We start from the raw sequence: 26,681 nt of genomic DNA, 5'->3' as shown, positions 1-26,681 counted from the left end.
TATGTTAATAGTGCAGGTTAAGCAAAAAAATATATGGTGCATGTGGGCTTTCAGCTGTGCATAGGGCAAAATATTGAGGAAAAGTAATTTCCTTCCAGTATTCAAAAATGATTGTCCCATAAGGCAAAGAGGTCACATCATTGAAGAACGAGTGAAATTCCAACATAAGTCTTTGTTGTTACACTGTCTTATTTGTTAAAATAATAAATAAATTACATAAAAAGAAAGTAGTCAAAAGTTATAAATAGTCTTTTTACCAAAGAAGATAAACAGAGGGCAAACAAATGCAGGAAAAAATGCTCAACATCATGAATTCTTAGCAAAATGGAATTAAAACCAAAGAAAGTTAAAACTACACACTTATTTCAAGGGCTAAAATTTTAAAACATTGACCGCATCAAGTGTTGGCTACCTAGTAGAGGAACTGCAATTCTCATACACTGTTGATGGGAAGACAAAAGGGAACAACCACTTTAGATCACCGTTTGGCATATCTTAAAATGTTAAACATCTACCTACACTGCAACAGTTGAGTTATTAACACATGGGAAATAAAACATATATCCATATAAAGAACTGAATGCAAATATTTAAAGCAGCTTTATTTATAATACCCCAAACCTGGAAATAAACCAATGTCCATAAACAGATGAATGGATAAACAAAGACGTTATCCATAGAACAGAAGACTACTCAGAAATAAAAATAATTAACTACTAATATAAGCATCATTGTTGAATTTAAAAATAATTGTGCAGCATGAAGTAAATCAGTTTTTAAAAAAGAGTATACATCTTACAATGCCTATTTAAAATTATAGAAAATAAAAACTAACCTACTGTAAAGGAAAGTGACTCAATGAATCAATGATTGTCTGTAGGGCTGAGGAGAGTAGGGAATGAGATTCCAAAAGGGCATGAGGTAAATATGTGATAGATAAATTTACTTTCATGATTGTGATGGTTTCACAGCTTTACATGTATGTCAAAGCTTATCAAATTGTACCCATTAGGTAAGTGCACTTTGTTGCACATCAACTATACAAACCCATGTTGTTCAAGGGTTACCTTAACCTTTGCTAAACCTTAGGAAAGGCTTAAAAAGTGGTTCCAAATAAAAGTATAGATGTCCCACTTCCCTTGGAAAATTAGGTTGGCAACCCTGTATGGTCTCTACCATCTCTCTCCTTATGCCCTGGGAAGTGCAGCCTTGCCTTGGTGGCAGCCAATATTGGCGAGCAATGAAGGCTGCTGCCACTTGAATCAAAAGAACTGCTCACTGGGTCACAAAAGACACATCCTTGGACTACAGGACTGCCCTTCTCTCTATCCTTGTTTTCCCACCAGTAGAGCAATGCCCTTGAGGGAACAGCACAGAAAGGCTATAGGAATCCACAAACCTCAGCTACAGGAAATACAGTTATGGAGATCCTGAGAATTTCTGTACACACTGATCACACAGGACATAGTCACTGGAACATTTGTAGACGAACTTTTAGAAGAGGTACATTCCATCTAATTTACTGCAGTCTCCTCAACTCCCTATTAATCCAGTGTTTCTGCACCAACAAAACCAACCCCCCTGAAAACCAAGTCTCCCTGGTAAATTTATGATTAACATCGCTACACAAAACTGTATTCCTTTTCTTGTCCTGACCCTGTTCCCCTCAGGATTGAGGAGTATCAAATAAAAGCAGGACCCTGCAGGCCCTCCTGGGTACAAAAGCCCCTCCATGTGTCCCTTGTTTGTTAGTAGAAAGAGGTTTTAGACTCCAAGGTCTTCCCTAAGTTCCAAAGAGCGGACTCAAGCAGTTCCTAATTAGGGAAGTGAGGGAATACAGAAACAAAGGAAAAGCAGTCAAGGAAGAAAAGTAATGACAGCTTAAACAATAGTTCAGCAATAAATCAGTCCTTGTTCCTCCTCAAGTGATACATATAACAACAATCTGACACATAACTTTGTGCTGTTCGGCAGAAACCAAGACCCCCACCCAGGTGGAAGATGGTGACTACATGCTGTCCACAAGCACATAGACCCCAGACTGGTTGGAACTAGCAGGCTGATGATTAAGATAATGAAAACATCACCCTGTTACCTCAATACTAAGAAATCAGAAGAAAGTCCACGAGCTGCAACACTCAAACCAAATGTTGCCTTTAAAAACCCTTCCTTGAAAACCATTGGGGAGTTCAGGTCTTTTGAACATTAGCTGCCCATTCTTCTTGCTTGATGCCCTACAGTAAATGCTGTACTTCACTTCATCACAACCTGGTGTCAGTAGATTGGCTGTGCTGCACATGGGAAGTGGACCTGAGTTTGATTCAGTAACACAAATTATGGTTCTACCTGACCCTTGTAGTCTAACAATAAATGACACTGAAAATGTCATTGAAAATTTGTACACCATGGCACATGGCTCCTTTATAGGACCTGGGGACGAGGTCCCCTCAATGGTGCTGGGAATTATGTGAACAAGGGAAAAAAATTCATGTTGGTCACAGAAGCACTGGGGGTTCTCACAACAAAGGCCTCCTCTTCAGGGTGACTTCCGACCTCTCCGAAAATCCTGGCACCAGTCCACGAATTAGGACCATAGAGACCTGCAGTCTTTCTTTCAAGGCCTTGGGAAGCAATGCAAATTAATCTGTTCACCTCTACATGCTAACAGATCACAATTTTGCTTCCAAACCCCATGGAAGAGAGAAAAGAACCGCCAAAATTAAAGGTGCAAGAGGAGGCCTTTACAAAAGATCACAAACCAGAGCAACGTGCAGCAAGCAGTTTCCAGGTTGGTAAATCAGAACCTGGAAAAATTCATCACAAGTATGATGTGAGAACAATAATGTCCCTGAAAAAGGTAGTCCTTCTTAGCAAGCTGAGGATAGGTCCTTTGGACCCAACCTGGGTCAGGTCCATTCCTTAAAATCAGAGAGAAAGGAATGAGCATCCTGCTAAGGGTTTGGGCTATTCATAATTTCCTCAAGCAGATGGGAGAACACAGAGTTCAGCTTTCCTGAGCCTGTTGGAGTGTTGCCTGATGTACAGGGGTGAAAAGGCTTCAGCCACAGAAAATGGCAGTGACATAAATCTAACAGCAGCTCTGGGCAGGTTACAAAGTATAATGCATCTCCATAAAGCCTTAGATGTAACTGAAACTTATGAGCAATCTTGCATGGTGTATGTTTGAATAAGAGGTTTAAATTCAGGTAAATGGCTCTCACACAGTCTCCTCCAGTGTTGCTATACTGAGTGAGAAAATAAAACATTCCCTGCACATTTAAGGCTTTTCTCCAGCATGAACTCTCCAGTGTCTGAGGAGGTTAGATTTGCGGCTAAAGGATTTCGCACATTCAGTACATTCATAAGGTCTTTCTCCCGTGTGAACTCTCTGGTGTTGAATGAGGTCAGATTTGTGGGTAAAGAGTTTCCCACATTCACTGCACTCATAAGGCCTCTCACCAGTGTGCCCTCTCTGGTGTTGAATGAGGCTAGAACTTTGGCTAAAGGATTTCCCACACTCATTACACTCATATGGTTTTTCCCCAGTGTGAACTCTCTGATGTTGAATGAGGCTAGCACTTTGGCTAAAGGATTTCCCACATTCCCCACATTCATAAGGCTTTTCTCCAGAATGAATTCTCCGGTGTTGAATAAGCCCAGAGCGTTGTCTAAAGGATTTCCCACATTCACTGCACTCATAAGGTCTTGTGCCAGTATGAATTCTCTGGTGTTGAATGAGGTCAGATTTGCGGGTAAAAGATTTTCCACATTCAGTGCACTCGTAAGGTCTTTCTCCAGTGTGAACTCTCTGATGTTGAATGAGGATAAATTTGCGACTAAAGGATTTTCCACAAACACTGCACTCATATGGTCTTTCTCCAGTATGAACACTCCGGTGTCGAATGAGGTTAGAGAACTGTCTAAAGGACTTCCCACATTCACTGCACACATAAGGTCTTTCTCCACTGTGAATTCTCTGGTGTTGAACGAGTTCAGATTTGCAGCTAAAAGATTTCCCACATTCGCTACACTCATAAGGCATTTCTCCAGTGTGAACTCTACCATGTCGAATGAGATTAAAAATTTGTCTAAAGCCTTTCCCACATTCACTGCACTCATAAGGCCTTTCTCCAGTGTGAACTCTCTGGTGTCGGAAAAGGCTAGAACTTTGTCTAAAGAACTTCCCACATTCGCTGCACTCATAAGGTCTTTCTTTAGTGTGAACTCTCTGGTGTTCAATGAGGTTGGATTTGTAGCTAAAGAATTTCCCACACTCACCACACTCAAAATGCATTCCTCCAGTGTGTTGTCTCTGGTGGTGAATGAGTTTGGATTTGTGACTGAAGACTTTTCCACATTCACTGCATTCATAAGTCCTTTCTCCACTGTGAATTTTCTGGTGTTTTGTAAGACTAAAGTTGTGGGTAAATAATTTTTCACGTTCTCTGCATCCATAAGGCTTTGTACCACTGTGAATTCTCTGGTGTTTAACAAGGCCAGAGATATGGCTAAAGAATTTCCCACATTCACCACACTCATATGGTCTTTGTCCAGTGTGAATTTGCTGGTGCTGAACAAGTCTGTAGTTGCAGTTGAAGGCTTTCCTACATTTGTTACACTCATAAAGCCCTTCTTTAGAGCAGACACTTTGATCTTGAACAAGTGTGTGGCTGTGGCTGGCAACTTTTTCACATTCACCCCACGTGTAATGACTTTTTTCACTGTGAAAGGCCTGTCCACTCTTGCTGCCACTCTGTCGTTCCTCACTGTTGGGTGTGGCCTGGTGCTGGAGAAGGCCCAAGGTGGCTGGAAAGTCCTCCCCAGCCTCCCTACAGGTGAAAGGCTTCCCAGGCACAAAGAAGTTGCAGCTCCTCACAAGCGAGGCCCTGTCCACATCTCTTTTCCAGGGTTTCTCTCCACTGTCATGCCTCTGTTGCTGGCGAAGGTTTGCAATGAAACAGAAGCATCTCACATATGTGCCACCCAAGTCTGGTTTCTGCAAAGGGTATACTGTTTGGTGCTCAGCTTGCTGCAAAATATCTTTTAAGATGGGGACACACATCTCACAGGGGTGGGTCTTCTGGGTGGATGGACCTGCCTTAGAAGCCCTAACCTGTGACTCTCCTTCTACAGATATACTCTGCTCAGAAGGGGCCTCCTCATCTTCTGTTCCATGGCAACAACCTGAAAGCAGAGAAACGCTGAGGAAATGCATGTTTACTTTGGTGGGAAAGTGAAGCCCCACTACAAAGGTGTGTCAGACACAACAAAGAATGAGACATGGGTTTGTTCTAAAAGCAAGGAAGCTGGGGGCAAGCTGAGGAAGTGGCTGCTTGGCAGCAGTGGGCAGGCCTCTGAAGATCACAAATAGGGGTGACCTCACCAGACAAAGGACACAAGGATGGGTTGCACCACATAGAGCAGAGGCAAGGTTTCCAACTCATTCCTCTGCCAACAACCTTCAGCTGTGGGGCAGGCTGGTTGTGTCCTGCCCCAGTAAAATCCAAATGGAATTGAGTAGCTGGCATTCAAGGAATATTTAAGGATATATGCACACCTCATGATACATGTGCAGGTCAATGGGGGAGAACACTGCAGAGGGAGCAGTACAGAGGAACAGGTGACCCATGGAAGCCGCAAAGGTGAAGGCAGCCAGGAGCTGGAAGTCACAGATGAAATAACAAGTCAGCAAAGTGTCAAGTATGGGGAAAAGGTAGAAATGAGGTGCGGTCAGTGGCGTTACTGGTCACCGGGCAGGCTCCTGGTTTGATATGAAAACAGCCACGATGTCATGTCCTCCCCCAGCTGTCACTCACCAGGCCCAGGCAGGCTCTCCTCTGAGACCATCTTACCATGTCTACTCTGTGAAACAACCAGGGTTCTCTCTGCACCCTCTATTGTACAACTACTAAGAACCTGAATAACACAAGTCTTATGAAAGACAGCATAGGTGAGTGGCCAGCACTGGCCTAGAGCAACTTGCCATATGACAGTATTCAGTAAAGAAAACATTACATATAATTGAATCACTTTGCTGTACACCAGAAACTAACACAACATTGTAAATCAACTATAGTTCAATTTTTTTTAAAGTCTCTAATAAAATGAGATATTCCTGGAAAAAAAAAAAAAGAAAACATTACAAAAAACAACTAAAGGAGAGTCTTACAAAAACAGCTCATGGATCATGTAAGTAATGACCATGATCTGGCACAGGCAGTCACAAGGAACTGTTAGCTAGAAGAAGGGGGAAGAACTGGAGGCCATGGATCTGGACATAGTCACTCCACCAGGGAGAGGGCAAGCAAGGTGGGATTCATTAAGCCAACTACAAGACTCCTGACTCCCAGAGCCATCTCTGCACTTTTGGAGGCAACAGGTGTTAGGGATGCTTGGGGAGTCCATTACTCAGGGCATGACACACAGCTCAGTGCTGGCATCCACAGCACATCTGACAAGAAAGTAGAGGAAATTAGCAGAGCCCACGATCCAGCTGTGGAAAAGACAATGCTAACTCCAGGGAAAAAAGGAAAAACAGGACATCATCTCAGAACACTGGAAAGAGTGTGAAGGTCTTACCCAGGGATGCTACAAGTGCAAAGTTTTCCAGCATCACATTGTAGTACAGGAGTCTCTGAGCCTCATCAAGGAGCCCCCACTCCTCCTGGGAGAAGTCAATGGCCACATCCTCAAATTTCATACCCTGTCATAATGGAGACAGTTCATTCCACCATCAGCTTCTCTCCTAGGATTCCAAGTTCATCATGCCACGTTCCCCACTCCCCCCACTGCCCGCCCCAATCTATCCTCTGCTCACTCTACTCCCCACCTCAGAGGAGATACCAGGCCTTGGTGCCATTACAATCACTCTCTCCTTATATTCCCACTGATACTGTGTCTTCCCACATCAACAGGCAGAGGAGCAGATAGGTGACATCTGACCTCTGGGTCTTGCATGTAGGCCACTTGCCTCTTGTCAATAAGGTGGGTGTCACAAACATAGGTTAGGGAGAGATGCTGGCCACAGGGAGGGTGTGAGTGATCTGACACTGGTCTTTCCTTCACCCTTATGACCCCAACAACAGGGTTCTAGGGCCATTAGTTCACACTACCTCTTCACATGCACATCATTCTTTGAACCACACTTCGCTCCCACAGCTGCATTCCCGCAGGGAGAACTTCAAAGGTCACACAGCCTTGCCATGATGGGGATAGTTCATTTCATGACCAGCTTTCCCCCTAGGATCCTAATTTCACCACCTCCCCAATCTATCACTTGCTTACCCCTCTTCCTTCCCCACCTCAGTGAAGATTTCCAAGCTCAGGTGGCACTGATACCCATTGTCTCATCATGGTCCTATTGATCACTGTGTCAGCCCTCAATAACAGGCAGGTGGGCAGACAGATGTCATCTAAGCTCTGGACCTAGCACATAAAGCCACAACACCCCACTCTTCTCAGGCAATTCCCCTGGGGTTCCCCAGATCATTTCTCCCAGACACCACCAATCCTGGGCTCACCCTTGACTCTTATGCCAATACCAGGGCCCTGGAACCATGAGTTCACGCTCCCTCTCCATGTGCACATCACTCTTTCCACCACAACTCTCTCACAGCTTCACTCCCACAGCCACAACCCCCCTCCTGCCCTACACCAAAATCATCTTCTCAGTCTCTCTATTCATTACTCAGTATATGTGATCCACAGAATGCCTGGCAAATTCAAACATGATCAAGTACGATCCTAGACGGTGACAGTCCCCACTGACAAAGGCAGCCTTGAATCCTGCTATGAAGGCCTCCTTCCTTGACTGTCCCTTGCTTCAACCTCACCCACTGAGAACCACATCAGATCTCAGACACCATGGCCCTACTCCACTTGTGCTGCACTTGATGAACCCTCACCAGTCATAGTTTTCCTTTCTCCACCTAACCCTCATTCAAGGCCCAGCGCCTGGCCCTTTACATTATCTGTGAGTTTTCCAGATGACCACTTGTGTCCCTAAGCTAATCTGCCAGCCTGACTAGAACACCCCAGGTCCCACCAAGGGTTACAACAAAACCCTAGTAAGTTGGTAGAGCAGTGAATAAACACCAGCTTGTCTGAATTACTCCCGATGATGCCTCTGCATCCATCTCATGTCCACTAAGCCTTCAGAAGCCTTGGTCGCATGCCAAACCATTTACCCTTATAACTGTCTCTGTGACTAACTCCTTCACCCATGTTGTGACACCCACCTCCCACAACCGGGGGTCCAAGCAGGAAATCCAGTCCTTAGGCCCGTTCTCTTCTTCCTAGGCTATTATTACCATTATCCTCCTGACCAGGACTCCCCATACTAAAATGATCAACAGCTCCTCCCTGGTCCACACTGTCTACTACCTTTTGGATAAGTCTCCATCCCAAACTCCTCCTCAGAGTTCCAGATGCCCACAAACTGCACTCTGAAACATCTCATATCCTTAAGAGGTCAAGAATAAAACTTCTGATATCCCCAGTGAAAATTACTCTTACTACGGACTTCCCCATATCAGCTGGTAGAGCTTCCATCCTTCCACATGCAAAATCCATACTTTCACTTCATCCCTGACTCCTTCTCTCAATCTCAAAGTTAGAAAATCCAACTTACCATACCTAAAACACCAATCCAGAATCCAGCCACATCTCCCACCTCCATGGCCACCACGCTGGTCCAGCTACCAGCACACTCACCCAGACTATAGGAGTATCCTTCTCCCTGGTCTTCCTATTACCTCCCTGATGCCAATACTGTTCTCCATGCTGCAGCCACAGGGAGCCTGTTGAGACCTGGGTCAGATCACCTGTCTCCACTGCTCCAAATTTCTCATTGCTCCTATCACCTCCAGAAGAGACACCCAATTTCTCACAAAGCTGTTCCAAGGAATACCCTAGTGGTGCAGTGGTTAAGAATTTGCCTGCTAATGCAGGGGACACGGGTTCAATGCCTGGTCTGGGAAGATCCCACATGCCATGGAGCAACTAAGCCTGTGCGCCACAACTACTGAGCCCACAGAGCGCCGCTCACCTAGAGCCCATGCTCCATAACAAGAGAAGCCACCACAATGAGAAACCCACGCACCACAAGGAAGAGTAGCCCCCGCTGACTGCAACTAGAGAAAGCCCACGCGCAGCAATGAAGACCCAACGCAGCCAAAAAAAAAAAAAAAAAAAAAAAAAAAGCTGTTCCAGACCTGCCTCTTGCTCCACTGCTCTCAGTTCCCATGAGAAAGAAAAGATACCTACAGGTGCCTGAACCCTCCTGCCTAGCCTCCCCTCCAGGCCTTTGCACATTCTGGTACCTATGCCTGATCTGGTACTTTCCTCATCTCATTCCATTCGTTGCCGAAAATAGGAACCATTCTACATAACGCCAGGCCTGGTGTTTGTTCAAGGCCCCCAGGCCCAAGGCCTGGAAGAGTGGCAGAACAGTACTAGGACGCTATTACCCCAGAGACCACAAGGGTGGGGTGAGGACTAACGAGACCCTGAAATAAACTCCACAAACCAGTATCACTAAGCGATTCCGTAGTTACAGGAATCTGTGGAAAAAGAGAGGTCGTTTGAGAGTTTGACCACCACGGGCCAGCATCCTTGGGCTCAGACCGTTAAGTACCCTTGGCCAGTCCAGGAGCCAGGTGAGCTCGAGATGTCTTAATTACCTCCGGGCCTCAGTCCTGAGAGCAGACTCTTGCCAGCTGTGTAATCTTTTACAGGATTCGACCTTTCCCGTATCTATTATCTCTCTTCTCGTCTGTTCTTCCTCTGAGCAGCCTTTGGAAAACTTTTAGAATCCTATCTCAGAGTCCCTCTTTTGCTCACACCCTTCAGAATGAAAGTAAATCTCCTCAGGCACAACTTCGCCTCACATTCTTTGTGTCCTGCAGACATAAGACGGACTCCAGGTTTCCCGAATCCTCCCGCCTCAGTCCGACCTCCCAGCCTTTGCACTTGCGGGTCCCTCCGCCTGTCACCCTCTCCCACACGCCCTCACACTGTCAGAAAAAGACCTACCCACGACCGCCTCACCGTCCTGGACACCGCCCCCGAGCTGAAGACACGTGAGCAGGCGGCCCGCACTCGGGGCTTTAGTGTCTGGGGGGATGAGGGCGGTGAGAGCCCGGAAGACGAGCGTTTACCTGAGGCGGGTCCCTCAGAGCCGCCGCCGCCATCGGAGTCTGTGGGCGAGGTGGAGTCTGTGAGGCGTGGAGGTCCCGACCTCAGCCTGTCACGGGTCACCCTGAGGTGCGCCGCCGCCAAGCCTTGGACCCGCCTCTGCGGAGGCCTCTGGCGCCTTCTCTTTTAGGACCCCTGGCTCCGAGCCTCTGAGTGGGCGACCTGACCTGAGAAACGCCAAAATGACCGCCACAAGGAAGACGCCAGAAGTCCCGCCCCGAAGCGAAGCCCACGCAGGGAAATACCTCTGCCCTGGGCCTTCATTGGCTCAACTCCGCCACCATTGGGCGCATTGCCCTCTGGGTAGTGTAGTTTCCACAGCTGCGCGGGAGGAGATTCCCGGCGTCCACCTTGGCGAAGAAACGTTCTGCGCAGCACGGAGAAATATAGCCATTATTTTGTAATAAATTTAAATGAAGTACACGCTATAAAAATATTGAATCACGGGACCCCTGGCGGTCCAGCGGTTAAGACTCCGCGCTTCCACTGCAGGGGGCACGGGTAAGATCCCACATGTCGCTTGACGGGGCCAAAAAAAAAAAAAAATTAAATCACTATGTTGTATACGTGAAACCAATATAACATTTTAAATCAGCCATACTTAAAAAAAGAAAAAAAAGGTTCTGGGACACTGAGAGTGGCGCTCGGAAATGACTAACCTTGGGGGGAAAGGAATGTGATTATCCCTTTTTAAAGGGGCGGTTCGCGGGTTTCCGGGGAGTGTTGTCTGCCACGGATTATTTGTTTAGAGACATTATTCCGGTCTCTATAAGCTCAAAATGGCCCCCTGTGGCTAAAAAGATTATTCCAATTATTTCCAAAGGCTACAAATGCGAGTGGACATATTCTCATTAAGACTCAAAATGTATCCGCTCTTAGCTGGAATGTAATAAACGTTTTCTTGCTATTCAAATACATACAGTTAGTACTGTTGGTTGTTTTTTAACTCTGTATGTTTAGTTAGGGCCATGACTTGGAAGATGAGTAACGATGTTTAGGCCTCCCTGAAATAGGAGGACAAGAAGTTGTCTCTGCCTGTTTCCCAGAGAACATCTCTCATGCCTGTATCCTCACTGACTGTGTCTAAACCATAAAGCAGAACTGTCTAGCCACTTAATATTTCTTACTCAATGACCAAAGATATATTCAGTTCCATTAGGAATCTGACATCTATCTCAAATGGAGAGCAACTTACGAAATTGTTTTGGTATAGTGTAGTGCCTGCTCAATGAGTGATAGTGTTCTCAGGCAGAGGGCATGTGCAAAAGGGGCATCTGAACCCCATAATCTCATCTCCTTGCTGGGAGGGGGTTATCATTTCTCCAGTGATTGCTGGGACTGTTGTGCATGAGGAATAGATGAAAAAAAAGTTGTGAAATGCAAATTATAAGGAACTATTTATAATGATTATGTAGTTAGTCAAAGATGGTGGCAGAGATAACTCTGGGGAAGCATCTGAGGAGGGTGAAAAAAGACCTCAATAATTTTTATTAGGAGATACTAAAGACTGAGAAGAGATGAGTTAAGCTGAGCTCAATTTTTTTCCCTGATTTAAACATTTTTTATTGACATATAGTTGATTTATAACATTATGTTAGTTTCAGGTGTAAAACATAGTGATTCAAAATTTTTATAGATTATACTTCATTTAAAGTTATTACAAAATAATGGCTGTAATTCCCTGTGATGTACAATATACCCTTGTTTTTACTTATTTTCTACACAGCAGTTTGTACCTCTAAGTTCCCTACCCCTATCTTGCCCCTCCCCTCTTCCCTCTCCCCACTGGTAACCACTACTTTGTTCTCTGTATCTGTGAGTCTGTTTCTGTTTTGTTATATTCACTAGTTTGCTCTATTTTTTGGATTCCACATATAAGTGATATCAAACAGTATTTGTCTCTGACTTTTTCACTGAGCATAATACCCTCCAGGTCCATCCATGTTGATGTAAATGGCAGAATATCATATTTTATAGCACAGTGGTATTCCACTGTGTGCGTGCGTGTGTGCATGTACCACATCTTTTTTATCCATTCATCTGTTGATGGGCACTTAGGTGGCTTCCATATCTTGGCTATTGTAAATAATGCTGCTATGAACATTGGGTGTATGTACCTTTTCAAATTATTATTCTTTTCTTTGGATATATACCCAGGAATGGAATTACTGGATCACATGGTAGTTCTAGTTTCAGTTTTTTGAGAAACCTCCATTCTGTTTTCCACAGTAGACATTAACTGCTCTGGGACATCCAAGGAATGGGGAAATGATCATGAAAATAATTCCAACAATAACAGCAACAGCAGGTGAGTCTCCATGAACCTCACTGTGCACCTGCCCCGGGCTGAAGGCTTCACGTGCCATGATAAAGGGACTGTCCCCACTTCTGCAGCTAGACTCCCAGGTTTGAATCCAGCCTCTTGAATCTGATACTTGTCTGTGGTGTGACCTTGGGGGACCCACTTCATCTTTGTGATCCTGGATTCCCCCAGCGATACAGTAATAGCTCCCAATACCCAGAGTGCTGTGAGAATTAAAAAGAAATGCTCAAAATGCAAATCCTGGAATCCTGGTACCAGTACGGGCTGGGTTTTGTTGCTTTGACTGACCCTCACAGAGGCTACGGTGAACACCTTCATCACCTCCCTGTCACAGTGAGTGAAGTAAATCTTGGGGAGCTCTAGAGTGGCCCACAGATTCCCTGGGATTCCACACTGAGACCTCAGTAACCTGAAGCCACGTCCTCCAGTGGATCAGAGGGTTCTAGGAAGCCCCATTTGTTTCTCACAAGCACCTGGGGACAGAAGCTCCCAGAGGTATGTGGCTTGGGGATATCACCTGCAGGTATGGCTGGTGGTGTAGCCACTGCACACAGAATGGGCACCTCAGCTCCTCCAAAGGCCTGGGAGCAGGGCTACTCTTTATCTCCATTTTACACAGGAGACAACCCAGAGAGAGTGGATTGTTTTGCCTGTTGTGCCAGTGATGGCTGGCGATGAGATTTAAACCCACATTGTATGGCCCATGTTTGGAGAGTCTGATCACTGACCTATTCTTTGGCTTCCAGAAGGGCTTCGGAATGTCTATCCTAATACCACTTGGTCCACCTTTTTTTTTTTTTTTTTTGGCTGCATTGGGTCTTTGTTGCTGCGCACAGGCTTTCTCTAGTTGCAGCGGGCAGGGGCTACTCTTCGTTGCGGGCGCAGGCTTCTCATTGCAGTGGCTTCTCTTGTTGCAGAGCACGGGCTCTAGAGCACAAGCTCAGTAGTTGTGGCATACGGGCTTAGTTGCTCCGGGGCACGTGGGATCTTCCCGGAACAGAGCTTGAACCTATGTCCCCTGCATTGGCAGGCAGATTCTTTTTTTTTCCCCCCAGTATGCGGGCCTCTCACTGCTGTGGCCTCTCCCCGTTGCGGAGCGCAGGCTCCGGACGTGCAGGCCCAGCGGCCATGGCTCACAGGCCCAGCCACTCCGCAGCATGTGGGATCCTCTCAGACCGCGGCACGAACCCGCGTCCCCTGCATCGGCAGGCGGACCCTCAACCACTGCGCCACCAGGGAAGCCCTGGCAGATTCTTAACCACTGTGCCACCAGGGAAGTCCCACACTTGGTCCACCTTAAAGTCCTGCTCCAACCCACCAATCCCCAAGATAGACCAGGAAAATGGGTGAAAACTACAAAGCAGGGCTTTATTATATTATTAAACGTCTAACTTAGGAAAATGATTGTGTTAATAATGCAGATGAATCTATAATGCAAATTAATTAAGTGTATGATAAATATGAACATTACATTGTGTACAGCATACAAAGTTGCAAAATATAATAATTTATTTTATTTATTTATTTGGCTGCGTCAGGTCTTAGTTGTGGCACGTGGGATTTTAGTTGCGGCATGCAGGATCTTTCATTGCAGTGCGTGGGCTTCTCTCTAGTTGTGGTGTGCAGGCGCTAGAGCACGCAGGCTTAATTGCCCCACTGCACGTGGTATCTTAGTTCCCCAACCAGGCATCGAACCCATGTCCCCTGCATTGGAAGGCGGATTCTTAACCACTGGACCACCAGAGAAGTCCCCAAATTTGCAAAAATTAGGAAATATTTTTCCAGAATTGAAAACAATTATTCCATAAAGCAAAAGAATCACTTATGTTATTCAAGGAGTAAAATGGGTAAAATTCCAATATATCTTTGTTATTTCACTGTCCTATTTGTTAAAAGGAAATAGCCCTGGGCTTCCCTGGTGGCGCAGTGGTTGAGAATCCGCCTGCCGATGCAGGGGACACGGGTTCGTGCCCCGGTCTGGGAAGATCCCACATGCCACGGAGCGGCTGGGCCCGTGAGCCATGGCCACTGAGCCTGTGCGTCCGGAGCCTGTGCTCCGCAATGGGAGAGACCACAACAGTAAGAGGCCTGCCAAAAAAGGAAATAGCCCTAACTCATAAAGGAAAATAGCCCAAATGATATGAGCACACATTTTACCAAAGACATACAGATAGCATATACACATCCGAAAAAATGCTCATCATGAATCCTTAAGGAAATCCAATTAAAGCAACACTGAGATAGCATGACAAACTTATTAAGAGGGCTAAAATTGGGAACTTCCCTGGTGGCGCAGTGGATAAGACTCTGCGCTCCCAATGCAGGGGGCCTGGGTTCGATCCCTAGTCAGGGAACTAGATCCCACATGCATGCCTCAACTAAGAGTTCACATGCAACAACTAAGGAGCCTGCCTGGCATAACTAAGACCTGGCACCAAATAAATAAATAAATATATTTTTTTAAAGGAGGACTAAAATTAAAATAAACAAATCAGGATTCACTAGGATGTGAGGAAATGGAACCCTCATACACTGCTGGTAGGAATGCAAAAAGGTAGTCATTTTAGATCAAAATTTGTTAGTTTCTTCAAAAGTTAAACATTCACCTACCCTATGACTCAGACACTGCACTCAAAGTTATTGATAAAAGATAAAACATATTCATTTTAAGAAATGTACACAAATGTTTGTATCACGTTTATTTTTAAATTGTCAAAAATCTGGAAATAACCCAAATGTCCATAAACAGATGAATGAATAAACAAATACCGATTTATCCAAAGATAAGATTACTCAGCAAAAGAAAAAGGGGAAGTATTCACATAATATCACTGATGAATCTCAAAGTAGTTAGACAACATAAAGTAAACCTGGAAAAGGGGTAAATATTTAATGATTCCCACCATATAAATTCTACAAAATGCAAAGGTATCAATTTTAAGTGAAAGTAAATCGATGATTATTTGGAGGGAGGGAAGGGCAGGGAGAGATTATAAAAGGACATGAGGTAAATATACAGCAATGGATATGGCCATTATTATAACTATGATGGTAGTTTCACAGGTTCATACCTACATCAAAACTTATCAAATAGTATACTTTAAATTATGTATACATGAAAATGTATAAAGTTTAATTCAATGTAAATTATACCTTTAAATAAAGCTATAAAAAATGGCTTTATATTTCACAAATCTGTGCATCCCTTTTAAGAAAATAAATTTGGGAATGCTATATTGACCACCATGTCTCTCCTCATGCCCTCTGAGAATCAGTCTTGCCTCAGTGGAAGCCAACATTGGTGAGCAATGAAGGACGTTTCCAACCATGTCAACAGGAATACAGACTGGGCCACAAAGCCACATCCCAGGACTACAGATCTCCATTTTCACTACCTTTGTGTTCCCGCCTCTGCAGTAACGGCGTTAAGGAGAATATCAATGAGAGACTACAGGAATCCACAAACCTTTACATGGGAGACCAGTGGTCAGCTTCCCTGAGCACACTGGGATGGTGACTGATGCAAACTGTGGGGACCTGCCAGGTGGTAAAGGTAAAACGTCTTTGGCCATAGAAATTGGCACTGACATAAATTTGGCAAGAGCCCTGAGCAGATCAGAGAGTATAACAAGCCACACATGCTTTCATATAACTCAAACTTACAGGGGATCTCCTAACTGTGAACATTTGTACAAAACTGAACTCAGATAGATGGCTCCTTTAGTGCCATTATAATCAACAGGACAATCGCACATTTCCTAAAAAGCTAAGGCCTTTACACAATGTGAACTCTCTGATGTTGAAAGAAAGCAATTTTTTGCTGAATGATTTCCCACATTCATTACTCTTACAAGGTGTTTCACCAGTGTGAACTTTCTGATGACAGTGAAGTCTGGAGCTGAAGGTGATAGATTTCCCACATTCATTGCACTCATAAGGCCTTTCTCCAGTATGAACTCTCTGATGATCATGGAGGCCAGACCTAGCAGTAAAAGATTTCTGACATGCACTGCACTCATAAGGCCTATCTCCTTCGTGAACTCTCTGATGATAATGGAGGTCTTTACTATAGGTAAAAGACTTCCTGCATTCATTGCACTCATAAGGCGTTTCTCCAGTGTGAACTCTCTGATGATAACGGAGGCCAGACCTATTAGTAAAAGACTTCCCACATTCAGTGCACTCATAAGGCCATTTTCCAGGGTGAACACTCTGTTGTTGAGTAAGGATGGAACTATAGCTAAAAGACTGGGCACATTCACTGCACATGTATCATTTTTCTCCAATGTGACTTTTTTGGGGATAAACGAGCAAAGATTTGTAGCTAAAGGATTTCCCACATTTGCTGCACTTGTACTGCCTTGCCCCAGTATGAACTCTTTCATGTTGACTGAGCGTCGAGCTCCACTTAAAAGATTTGACACATTCACCACACATGTAAAGCCCTTCTATAGTGTGGACTTTCTGATGTACAACATACAAGGATTTGAACCTGAATGCTTTCCCACAGTCCTGGCACACAAAAACACTGTCTTCCAGTGTGGACACCCTGGTCCTGATCAAGTGTGTTTTGGGGGTTGAAGGCTTTCTTGCGTTCTCCCCAGGTATAATGAATTTTTCTTCTTCGACAAGTCACCCCACACTCAGAGATTTTTGTTTGGCTTCTCCCGGGAGTGAGTGGCCTGTTGCTGGAGGTGTCCTGAAAAGACTAGGAAGTCCTTCCCAAGCTCCCTGCAGGTAAAAGGCTTCCATGACTCCTGGAAATTGCAGCTCTTCACAAGTGAAGCCTTGCCTACACTGCCTAAGAACGGTTTTTCTCCCATGTGCTGCTTCTGGTGTTGTTTGCTTGCCCTGAAATAAAAACATTTTGCACATGCCCCACACCTCGAGTTTCTGGCTGTGTTGTGTTCCCTGCTGCTCAACCAACTGGAAAATGTCTCTCAAGACTGGACCACAGGGCTTCCCTGGTGGCGCAGTGGTTAAGAATCCGCCTGCTAATGCAGGGGACATGGGTTCGTGCCCTGGTCCAGGAGGATCCCACATGTCACAGAGCAACTAGGCCCGTGTGCCACAACTACTGAGCCTGCACTCTACAGCCCACGAGCCACAACTACTGAAGCCCATACGCCTAGAGCCCGTGCTCCACAATGGGAGAGGCCACCACGGTGAGAAGCCCATGCACCACAGCTAGAGAAAGCCCGTGCACAGCAACGGCCACAACTACTGAAGCCCATACGCCTAGAGCCCGTGCTCCACAATGGGAGAGGCCACCACGGTGAGAAGCCCATGCACCACAGCTAGAGAAAGCCCGTGCACAGCAACGAAGACGCAACACAGCCAAAAATAAATAAATAAATATATTTTTTAAATATTAAAAAAAAAAGACTGGACTACACATCTCGCAGGGGTGGGTCTTCTGGGAAGATGGAGCTGGACTGGGAGTTCTGGCCTGTGAGATTTCTATAGAAATGCTTTGTTCAAAGTGTACCTCTGCATCCTGTGCTCCACAGAAGCAACCTGAACCCAAAGAAATACTGGTGAAGTATATATTGACATTATAGGAATGGGGCAAGCCCATCACAAATGTGCATCCGTCACATCTAGGCATGGGTCCAGGGATACTTTTGAAGACAAGCAAGTTGAACTCTGAAGAAATGGCTGCTGTGCATTGCTGGGCTCCTAAAGTCACCGAACGGTGGAAACCCCACCAAGGGAAGGACACAAAGACAGTGTATAACACAAGGAACAGAGGTAGGGTTTACAACTTACTCCTCTGTCATTGGCTTCCTACAGAACCATTCCTGTTGGTGGACATGAGGCTGTGTAGAAAAATGTGAATGTACCCATCCCATGAAAATCAACTATAACAGAGTAGATACTGTTCAAAGTCAATATAAGGATATATGCACACCTCCAAGCACAGCATGTGTGGCCTGATGTTGGAGAGCACTACAGGGAGACCTGTCAAAGAAATGGTTGAGATGTGGGGTTTAGAGAAATGGAGATTACCACTGGAAGGAAACCAGAGTGGAAATGATAACTACTAGAACTGACAAGTTGGCAAAGTATCAACAATGTGGAAGAACAAATGGCAATGGGATGTGGATACAGGCAATGGAAACAAAACACTGGTTGAATGGGACAGGCCTCTGGTATGGTCTTACACACAGCCCTGGTGTCACACCCTCGCCAACTGCCATTCACCAAGACCAGGCTCCCTCTGAGCCCACTCTTCCATGACTGGAGTCATGTCTATCCTGTGATGCACAAAGGATTCTCCCCCCAACTCCTAGCTGAGCAAGTACGTGGGACACATGATGCAAGTCCTAAGAGAAAAACAGCACAAAAGAATGGCCAGCACTGTCCCAGAGCAACTCAGCACAAAAAAAGACCAGAGAAAAGAGATCTATGTGAGTGATGCCAGCAAGATGACAGAATAAGAGATACTAGCATTCATTCCCCTTCCAAAAACAATTAGACAGCTATCAATGAATAAAAATAGCTCTGGGGTGGGTGCAGGGTACAGCATAAGTGTCCAGTTAAGACAAACAGCAACACAGTGGAGCACAAAAAGGAGAATAACTGCACAGAAAGGATCGCTGGGAAAACTGGCTTAGCAGAGATGCCTGGATGGTTAGGATCAAAGTACATAAGTGAGAGTTACCTGTGTCAGCCACTGGGCTTGTGCCATCATGGTCCCTATTGGCCTGCTCTGTGGAGGACCCTCGCAGGCTTTGTCACTGACAACGAAGAACCCCTCCGATAGCAGCAGACTCCCCAGTTTTCACATTAGAGGATCCTGCAGAGTTCATCAGCATGGATTCCAAAGGAAATCCCCTTAGCCATAACATCCTCAATGGGAGAAAAAGAGATCAGTGGATTCCCAGCAGTCTTTGTCACCAAAGACTCCAAAAGCCATTGCCACCACGCATACTACTGCTGCCATGGTCACTGAGGACCCCTACAATCTTCACCATTCTGATGTAAGCTGACAGATCTGCACAGAGACTATACTCCTGGGGTCTTCACTGGAGTCAAAACCACAATACCCCACCCAGCCAGCACCCCTGCATTCACGTGAAAGTGAAGCTATTTCTCTAACCAAAATTCACCCCAAAAGGTTGAAAGAAATGACTGATTCACCACACATACACACATTGACACAAAGATAAAAGAGACATGAAAAACAAGGAAACATGATACCATCAAAGGGACATAATAATTTTCCAGTAGCCAACCTCAAAGAAATGGAGATCTACGAACCACCAAAGGATTCAAAATAAATGTTTTAAGGAAGCTCAGTGAGGGGGCTTCCCTGGTGGCACAGTGGTTGAGAATCTGCCTGCCAATGCACGGGACACGGGTTTGAGCCCTGGCCCAGGAAGATCCTACATGCCACAGAGCAACAAAGCCCGTGCACCACAACTACTGAGCCTGTACTCTAGAGCCCGCAAGCCACAACTACTGAAGCCTACACGCCTAGAGCTCATGCTCCGCAACAAAAGCCACTGCAATGAGAAGCCCGCGCACTGCAACAAAGAGTAGCCCCCGCTTGCCGCAACTAGAGAAAGCCCGCACGCAGCAACGAAGACCCAATGCAGCCAAAAATAAATAAAATAACTTTTAAAAAAAGGAAGCTCAGTGAGCTACAAGAGAACACAGATAGATAACTCAACATAATAAGGAAAATGATACAGGAACAAAACAAGAAGTTCAGAGAGACATTAATCATAAAAAAAGAATCAAACAGGGCTTCCCTGGTGATGCAGTGGTTGAGAGTCCACCTGCCGATGAAGGGGACACAGGTTTGTGCCCCGGTCCAGGAAGATCCCACATGCCGCGGAGCGGCTGGGCCCGTGAGCCATGGCCGCTGAGCCTGCGCGTCCGGAGCCTGTGCTCCACAATGGGAGAGGCCACAACAGTGAGAGGTCCACGTACTGCAAAAAAAAAAAAAAAAAAAGAATCAAACAGAAATTCTGAAGTTGAAGAATACAACAAATGAAAAGAAAAATGAAACAGAGTATCAACAACACACTTGGTCAAGCAGTGGAAAGAAAATGTGAACTCAAACACAGGTCATTTAGCATCCAGCCAGGAAGAAAGTGAAGTCAGCATAGGTAAACTATGGAATACCATCAAGCCAAACAATATTTGCATTATTGGAGTCCCAGGAGAAGGAAAGAGAGAAAGAAAAAGTGTCAGAAAGTTTAATGAAATAATGTCTGACTTCCCAAATCTGGGAAGAGATGTGGACAACCCAATTCATGATGCTCATAGGTCCCTGTACAGATTCATTCCAAACAGGATATTACCAAGACACATTATAAACAAAACTGTCAGTAAACAAGCAAACAAAGCCAAACAGAATTTTGAAAGCACGAAAAGAAACTCCTTCACACAGGGAACCCTCATAAGGCTATCAGTAGATTTTTCAGCAGAAATCTTGCAGCCTAGGAGACAGTGGGATGATATACAGTTGGTCCTCTGAATCTGTGAATTCTAAACCTGCAGATATGGAGGGTTCACTCTGTTCACTGTACTATGCCATTTTATATAAGGGACTTGAGCATCCACAGATTTTGGTATCCACACGGGCTCCTGGAACAAATATCCTGTAGATACTGTATTCAAAACACTGAAGAGGGCTTCCCTGGTGGCGCAGTGGTTGAGAGTCTGCCTGCCGATGCAGGGGACACGGGTTCGTGCCCCAGTCTGGGAAGATCCCACGTGCCGCGGAACGGCTGGGCCCGTGAGCCATGGCCGCTGAGCCTGCGCGTCCAGAGCCTGTGCTCCGCAACGGGAGAGGCCACAACAGTGAGAGGCCCGCGTACCGCAAAAAAAAAAAAAAAAAAAAAAACACTGAAGAAAAAAACTGCCAAACAAGAATACTTTACCTAGCAAAGCTGTCCTGCACAATTAAGGAAAGACTTTAGACAAACAAGAGCTGAGGGAGTTCATTTATTGACACTCAGCCTGACTTCTAAGAAATGCCAAAGGGAGAAGAGACTACTTAGTCCTGGGCCTTGCACATGTCTTTGTCTCCATCTGAACTCAAGGCCTCTGTCGCAACCATGCTCCACCAGATCACTGGTCAGGCCAAGAAGCATCCTAGCTTGATCCCCCTCTTTGTATTTATTAGAGTGGGAGGTACTGGAGCAGCATTGTATGTCTTGCAACTGGAATTGTTCAATCCAGATGTCAACTGGGACAGAAAGAATAACCCAGGGAGTTCCCTGGCAGTACAGTGGTTAGGACTTGGCATTTTCACTGCTATGGCCGGGGTTCAATCCCTGGTCTAGGAACTAAGATCCCGCAAGCCGCCCAGCGTGGCCAAAGAGGAAAAAAAGAAAGAATAACCCAGAACCCTGGAACAAACTGGGTCCCAATGATCAATACAAGTTCTACTCAGTGAATGTCGATTACAGCAAACTGAAGAAAGAAGTTCCAGACTTCTAAATGAAATGTTTCACTATAATGCTTCTTCGAATGAAGGTCTTCCAGAAGCCATCTGCACAATTTTCCACTTAACCAGGAAATATTTCCCCTCTAAATGCATGAAATCACATTGGTGTTTTGTGTTGGGGTTTACACTGATTAATAAATATCTGAAACTTGAAAAAAAAAAAAAAAAAAAGCCAAAGGGAGTTCTTTAAGCAGAAATGAAAGGATAATAAATAGAAACATGAAAACATAGAAAAATATAAAACTCACTGGTAAAACTGAGTATGTAGTAAAATTCAGATTACTATAATACTGTGATGGTGGTGTTTAAATCACTCAAGTATAAAAGTTAAAAACAAAAGGATTAGAATAATTATAGCCACAATAATTTGTTAATGGATATACAATATAAGAACATGTGAACTGTGACATCAAAAACATAAAATGTGGTGATGGCAGGGAGAGTAAATTCTGATTGGTGTCAGGAAAACTGGATATCCACAGGTAAAAAAAAAAAAAATGGAACTGGACCCCTGTCTTATACCACTTATAAAAACTAACTTGAAATACATTAAAGACTTAAATGTAAGACCTAAAAATGTAAAATTCCTTAAAGACAACCTAAGGAAAAAGTTCTGTGAAATTAGTCCTAGTGATGATTTTTCTGGATATCACCAAAGCACAGGCAATGAAAGCAAAAATAAACAACTAGGACTACACAAAATGAAAATACTTCTGCACAGCAATGCAACAATCAACAACAAAAAAAGGCAATCTACAGAATGGGAGGAAATATTTGCAAGCCACGTATCTGATAAGATGTTACAATCCAAAATATACAAGGTATTCAAAAGACTTAATAACAAAAAAAATAGAGTTAAAAAATGGGCAACGAGGGCTTCCCTGGTGGCACAGTGGTTGAGAGTCCGCCTGCCAATGCAGGGGAGGCGGGTTCATGCCCTAGTCCGGGAGGATCCCACATGCCGCGGAGCGGCTGGGCCCGTGAGCCATGGCTGCTGAGCCTGCGCATCCAGAGCCTGTGCTCCGCAACGGGAGAGGCCACAACAGTGAGAGGCCCGCGTACCGCAAGAAAAAAAAAAAGGGGCAACAGACGTGGAGAGAATACATACAAACAGCCCACAGTTATATGAAAAATGCTCTTCACTAATAAGGTAGACTTCATTAGGCTCACTACAAGATTATATACCTCAAATCCTTACCTATGAGAGATCAGTACAGCAGATATTAAGCTACAAAAGAAAGGAGAGAGCAGTGTAAACAACCCAGCCCTGGCTATGACATCAACTACTCAGAAAGCTAGGCAAGGAAGCAGTTCCCATGGTCCATATGTGAGAAGAAGACAACATCCTCTGAAGAAAAGGAAGGGAGGAAAGACAGAGCCTAGTCCAGGTCACTGGGAAGAGTAAGGAAAAAAAAAAAAGAGTAAAGGACTTACTCTTCAGCGAGGACACAAGTGCAGAGTTCTCCAGCATCACTTCGAGGTACAGGCATCTCTGAGCCTCATCAAGGAGGCCCCATTCCTCCCAGAAGAAGTACACGGCAATGTCCTCAAAGGTCACACCACCCTGTCACGATTAGTACAAATGAAACTACGAATATTCTCCGAAAACCCACAATCCAACTCCTCACACATCTCCACGATCATCCCCTTTCAAAGCTCCCCACCTCAAAGGAGATACCAGGCCCTGGTGCCACTGATGCCCACACTCTCCTCAGGATTCCATTAATTACTGTGCTCAGCAACAAAAGATGGGGGGGCAGGGGGCTGCAGCACATAAATACCATCTCAGCTCTGGGCCTGCCAAGCAATTCCCCTGGGGCCTCCCAGATTGTGCCTCCAAGACACAAATTTGGGCTCATGCTTCACCCTTAAGGCCCCAACTCCAGGGCCTGTGGACCATCAGCTCACAATCTCTCCTTGTGCACATCATTGTGTAGACACATCTCTCACATCTTCAGACCCCACAGTTGCACTTCCCCAGCTCTGCCACCTTCCTGCCCCACACCACAGACATCTCCCTGGACTCACCCATGTACTTGGCAAACGGCATCCAGAAGAGTGCTTAAAAATTACTAACATGATTTAGTACAACCCCAATCCTCTGATGGATCGCACAGCCAGGTAAATTCTCAATGCTGCTTTGATGATTGATGTTGCCTGTGATCTTTGTTTCAATATTAACCACCCAGAGCCACATGTGAATTTCAGATATCCATGACCCTCTTCCACTTCCATGCTGCACTTGCTGTCCATTCAGCCACCACAACCTTCTGCTCTCCACCCAAACTTCATTAAAAGCCCAGTCCCACATGCCCGGCACAGTGACTCTCCCAAGTGACCACATTCGCCCCAGACCTTATTCACTAGCAAGAATGAAACATCCTACAACCCATCAAAGCTCACCACCAAATCCTGGTGAATTCATACAGTACTAATTAGCAGGAGCCCTGCCTCAGTGTCATCTTGTCTCAATTACTCCTATGCCTCCCGGACATAGGAGCAGCTATCTCCAGTCCATTCATCCCATGGAAGCCTTGGCTACTTGCTAGATCAACCCACACCATTTCCACTATCACCCCTCTCCCTAATCTCTTTTCGTGAGGTCCAGCAACCCTAATAGTGTCAAGGAAGAAAACTACTCCTTAGTATGCACCCTAGTCCTTCTGACTCTCCAATAGCGTTGTTACTAAAACCTGCATTCCCTTCCTAAACAACATCCACAGCTCCACCCTGGTCTACATAATAGCCACCACTTTTGAAAGTCTCCCTCCTGAAAGCCTTCTCCAGATTTCCAGACCTGTGTGTCCAACTGCCCACTCCACTAACTGTTCTCTGAAACTTTTCAGAGTCTTAACAGGACCAAAACAAAACTTGTGATGTTCCCAAGGAAAATTAACCTACCACCAACTTTTCCATCCCAGTTTGTTGGAGCTTCCATCCTTTCAGCTGATAGGATGAAAAACTCTAGGGTCATCTCTGGCTCCTCCTTTTTCTCCCTCACCTACACCATCCAAAGTCTACTCAGCTCTTTCATTAAAAATGGACCTGGAGGGTTTCCCTGGTGGCGCAGTGGTTGGGAGCCCGCCTGCCAATGCAGGGGACACGGGTTCGTGCCCCGGTCCAGGAGGGTCCCACGTGCCGCGAGGCGGCTGGGCCCGTGAGCCATGGCCGCTGGGCCTGCGCGTCCGGAGCCTGTGCTCCGCAACGGGAGAGGCCACAGCAGTAAGAGGCCCGCGTACCGCAAAAAAAAAAAAAAAAAAAAATGGACCTGGAATCCAACCTTTTCTCCCACCTCCATGGTCATAACTCTGGTCCATCAACACTCATCTGGATTATAGCAGTAACCTCCTCCTGAATTCCCTGCCACCTGCCTTAACCCCATAATCTCCTCTCCACTGTGTAGCCAGGTGGAGCCTTTTAAACCTAAATAAGACCAACTCCTTTCTCTTATGCAAATCTCCCATTATCTCCGTAATAGATGCCCAGATTCTCAGGCAGCCACATTACAGGCCTGATTCTTTTTTTTTTTTTTTTTTTTTGCGGTACGCGGGCCTCTCACTCACGGGCCCAGCCGCTCCGCGGCATGTGGGGTCCTCCCGGACTGGGGCACGAACCCGCGTCCCCTGCATCGGCAGGCGGACTCTCAACCACTGCGCCACCAGGGAAGCCCCAGGCCTGATTCTTGATTCCCTGCTCTTTGTTCTTAACAGAAAGAATGAAGACCTACTGTACCCTGTTCCCAACTCAGTCACACTGAGCATTTGCTCATGCTGCTATATGCTCCTGAGAAAACTCCCACACCATATGTTTACACTGGTTGCCAGAAATAGGAACACCACTATGTTATCGATTGGCCTGCACTGGGGTACTCCCAGGGTCCCCACAGGCAAGAGACAGGAAATCAGCACGGGAAGTGCCTCAAGACACCACAATTCCAGACACTATACCGCTGATGTCAGGACTAGTGAGGGCCTGGGACATGCTCGCCGGTACCTCCGCCTGTAACCCTCTCCCACGTGCCATCACACTGTCTGTGAAAAATAGGGACCCCATCTTCCTGGACACCGCGGCCTGGGCTGCGGGCACGTGAGCAGGCGCCCCGTACTCGGGTCTTCCGTGTCTGGTGGGGTGAGGGCGGTGAGGGCCCGCAGGACGAGCGTTTACCTGAGGCGGGTCCCTCAGCGCCGCCGCCGCCATCGGAATCTGTGGGCGGAGCGGGACCGGGAGCAGCAGCCCCTACCGCTACTCACAGCTCTACCGCCTCCGACACTGTAGACAAGGCCGAGGGAAACAAACGCGGCCTCAACCTGGAAGTCGCCGGAAGTCCAGCCCTGACACGCTTCCTAAGACCGGAAATGCCCCTGTCCTGGTCTTTCATTGGAGCAACACCGCTCTTCTTCTGGTGCAGTGTGTTCTGGGCAATGTAGTTCCCATAACTCCACGGGCCCGCGGGAAGGGGCGCTACTCATCCGCCCCCGCGGAGTAAAAGCACTGGGCACCTCGAGGGACGCTGTGAAAAGGCGTCCAGGCTTTAAGAGTGAAGGGAGGGGCTTCCTTTCTTCTTAAAGGGGTCGAAGGCGGACTGCAGGGGAGTGTTCTCTGCAGTTCATCAGCACTGTAAAGTATTTAGAGATGTAGGTGGGGAAACTCCTCTACCCAGTTTTTACCTTTTCAGCTCAAGCTCTGTAACAAAAGGCAATA

At 45.9% G+C, this 26,681-nt stretch overlaps 2 protein-coding genes across 5 annotated transcripts; one reads left to right on the top strand and one right to left on the bottom strand.

Moving 5' to 3' along the window:
* On the bottom strand, positions 1-26,293 carry ZNF551 (zinc finger protein 551). 4 transcript variants are annotated; one of them, XM_007127414.4, is made up of 7 exons: positions 26,145-26,293; positions 23,415-23,544; positions 19,182-20,454; positions 10,440-10,561; positions 10,158-10,361; positions 6,580-6,703; positions 1-5,184 (listed from the first exon to the last, which is right to left on the bottom strand). In XM_007127414.4, exons 5-7 carry the CDS (start codon positions 10,188-10,190, stop codon positions 3,278-3,280), a joined length of 2,064 nt encoding a protein of 687 aa, XP_007127476.1. In that variant the 5' UTR covers positions 10,191-10,361; positions 10,440-10,561; positions 19,182-20,454; positions 23,415-23,544; positions 26,145-26,293; the 3' UTR covers positions 1-3,277. The 4 variants fall into 4 exon arrangements, 1 of the variants encoding a protein (XP_007127476.1); XR_008615528.1 differs by lacking the exons at positions 1-5,184; positions 6,580-6,703; positions 10,158-10,361; positions 10,440-10,561 and adding exons at positions 15,332-15,928; positions 18,397-18,478; XR_008615527.1 differs by lacking the exons at positions 1-5,184; positions 6,580-6,703; positions 10,158-10,361; positions 10,440-10,561 and adding an exon at positions 15,332-17,248.
* On the top strand, positions 21,589-22,055 carry LOC112062463 (cytochrome c oxidase subunit NDUFA4-like). The gene is made up of 2 exons (XM_024116967.2): positions 21,589-21,756; positions 21,869-22,055. Exons 1-2 carry the CDS (start codon positions 21,589-21,591, stop codon positions 21,971-21,973), a joined length of 273 nt encoding a protein of 90 aa, XP_023972735.1. The 3' UTR covers positions 21,974-22,055.
* Positions 26,294-26,681: the final 388 nt, after the last annotated feature.

The sequence above is a fragment of the Physeter macrocephalus genome, chromosome 17 (genome assembly GCF_002837175.3).
Source record: "Physeter macrocephalus isolate SW-GA chromosome 17, ASM283717v5, whole genome shotgun sequence".
Classification (NCBI taxonomy): domain Eukaryota; kingdom Metazoa; phylum Chordata; class Mammalia; order Artiodactyla; family Physeteridae; genus Physeter; species Physeter macrocephalus.
This window is presented reverse-complemented; position numbering and strand designations above follow the sequence as displayed.

Bases quoted from the DNA above. Each gene is read 5' to 3' on its own strand.
- ZNF551 (XM_007127414.4), bottom strand. From the start codon at position 10,190: ATGGCGGCGGCGGCTCTGAGGGACCCGCCTCAG. The intron at 6,704-10,157 runs GTAAACGCTCGT...CCATTATGACAG, and splicing joins CTCTGAGGGACCCGCCTCAG to GGTATGAAATTTGAGGATGT. The intron at 5,185-6,579 runs GTAAGACCTTCA...CTCTGCTTTCAG, and splicing joins TGCACTTGTAGCATCCCTGG to GTTGTTGCCATGGAACAGAA.
- LOC112062463 (XM_024116967.2), top strand. From the start codon at position 21,589: ATGCTCCACCAGATCACTGGTCAGGCCAAGAAGCATCCTAGCTTGATC. The intron at 21,757-21,868 runs GTACAGTGGTTA...AAAAAAAGAAAG, and splicing joins ACCCAGGGAGTTCCCTGGCA to AATAACCCAGAACCCTGGAA.